The sequence below is a fragment of the Penaeus japonicus genome, unplaced genomic scaffold (genome assembly GCF_977035675.1).
Source record: "Penaeus japonicus unplaced genomic scaffold, GWHDUDI00000001_assembly GWHDUDI00000009, whole genome shotgun sequence".
Taxonomy (NCBI): domain Eukaryota; kingdom Metazoa; phylum Arthropoda; class Malacostraca; order Decapoda; family Penaeidae; genus Penaeus; species Penaeus japonicus.
The window spans coordinates 35,743,211-35,745,710 of record NW_028234411.1 but is presented as its reverse complement, the minus strand read 5'-3'; the positions used below and the strand labels follow the sequence as shown (position 1 = coordinate 35,745,710).

Sequence of the window (2,500 nt, the reverse complement as noted above, 5' to 3'; positions counted from 1 at the left end):
AATCCATGAAACCAAAATGAATCACAAAGAAACAAACAAAAAAAGAATAACCGTATCATAGAGTATGTAGAAGTGTCCTAAAGTGTCCCTCTTCCTCCCTCAGCGCTCAACATCACGGACCCTCATTTCACCGGCGTGGGATCCTACCTCAGCCTCCTAGCGCCCAATATCAGGCGGGAGACGCGCGTCACCGTGTCCTTCAAGCCGGAGAGTCTCGATGGACTGCTCCTCCTCGCCTTGCCCAGAGCGTCACCGGGGGACTTCCTGGCGCTCGCGCTCGTCAACGGCACTCTCCAGTTTACGTATCATTTGGGTGAGGCATTTTTGTGGCGCCGTGCGAGGGAGGGGGGCGACAAGGGTGGAGGACATTACTAGTATCAGTATCATTGTTATTATCATTATCATCATTATCATTATCATCATCATTATTATTATTATCATCATCATCATTATCACCATCACCACCATCATCATTATTACCATCATCATCATTATCACCATCATCATCATCATTATTACCATCATCATTACCACCATCATAATCATCACCATCATCATCATTATCACCATCATCACTACCACCACCATCATCACCAACACCACCATCATCATCATTATCATCATCATCACCACCATCATCATCATTATCATCACCACCACCATCATCATCATCATCATCATCATCATCATCATCATCATCATCATTACCACCATCATCATCATCACCATCATCATCACCACCACCACCATCATCACCACCACCATCATCATCATCATCATCACCACCATCATCATTATCATCATCATCATCACCATTATCATCACCACCATCATCATCATTATCATCATCATCATTATCATCATCAACATTATCATCATCACCATCATCACCATTATCATCATCACCATCATCACCACCACCATCATCATCACCACCACCATCATCATCATCACCACCATCATCATCATCATCATCATCACTATCACCATCATCATTATCATCATCATCACCACCATCATCATCACCACCACCATCATCATCATCACCACCACCATCATCATTATCATCATCACCACCATCATCATTATCATCACCATCATCACCACCACCATCATCATCATCACCACCACCATCATCATCACCACCACCATCATCATTATCACCATCATCACTATCATCATCATCACCATCATCACCATCATCATTATCATCATCAACATTATCATCATCACCATAATCACCATTATCATCATCACCATCATCATCACCACCATCATCACCACCACCATCATCATCATCATTATCACCATCATCATGTTCATCCTTGCATGAAGAACCCCTCCCTAGTAATGCAGGTTCGCAAGTGATGTCTCTCAATTTTCCTTTTTTTTATCAATAACTGTAGACAAAAGACTCAGCACTCTACTAAAAATATGCATCAGCATTGCAGTATTGCAATCTATGGCGTATTAACTCCAACCCAAGTGCCGATTACATACGTTGGCGTAACGTGTTACAGGATGGCGAGCCCCGGGCCTGATACTCCTCAGATCGCGTGACGCTGCAGTGACAGGGGAGTGGCAAAGTGTGACGGTGATGCGACGCGGGGGTGACGGCTCTCTCCTGTTCCGGGGTCACACCACGACGGCAGGGTCCTCCGCGCCCAAGGCTAACATGCTCGATGTACATTCGGAGCTCTTTATTGGTGAGGTCTATCTGTTGCCATCTCGTCGGATTATTTTAGTGCTTTTCTTACATGATATGGGAAGCGAGTTTTATATATATATATATATATATATATATATATATATATATATATATATATATATATATATATATATATATATATATATATATATGTATGTATATATATTATGTATATATATATATATATATATATATATATATATATATATATATATATATATGTATATGTATGTATATATGACGGGAAGTATATCTTTTATCTCTCTTTTTACATAATATGGAATCTACGGTTGTTGTTTTTTGTTTTTGTTTTTGTTTTCATGGGATATACTGCTGATTTCTTTTTTTACATAACGTTGGAAGTAATGTTAGCTTTTCCCTTTTTCTTTTTCTTTTCCAAGACGTGGTTAGTACTGTTGACTGTTTTCTTTACATTAAATGGGAGTTTCTGTCGACTTTTTCCCTAAACTGTGCTTTATTTATTACTTTCTTCAATCTGCATTAGTTAATTCACACATTAATTTAGTCCTTGATTTATTCCCCTGGCTACTTGCACAGCCATGGATAAGTTTTGACACATTTGAGGTATAGTTAGAGCATTATACTCTAATATCGAATTGAAAATTTAGGATCTAACATGATTATATCCTTATATGCTGAGAAAAAAATAGTGACAGGGTCCTACTACCTACTACTACAAGTCATACGGTCATAACGTCATATCATATTCCGAATATAGGATAGAATGCCAGAAAGTCTTCGAGTACATCATATGAGATTAAATAGTTAGGT

General features: G+C 39.0%; 1 protein-coding gene across 2 annotated transcripts in view; it reads left to right on the top strand.

The window, feature by feature from the left end:
• The window catches only part of LOC122260069 (uncharacterized), a 51,107-nt gene that overhangs the window by 44,575 nt on the left and 4,032 nt on the right, over positions 1-2,500 (top strand). For both annotated transcript variants that reach the window (XM_086540033.1, XM_086540034.1), the window contains 2 exons: positions 104-313; positions 1,521-1,706. In XM_086540033.1, the coding sequence (XP_086396159.1) occupies positions 104-313; positions 1,521-1,706 (396 nt within the window). The remainder of the gene's footprint in view (positions 1-103; positions 314-1,520; positions 1,707-2,500) is intronic.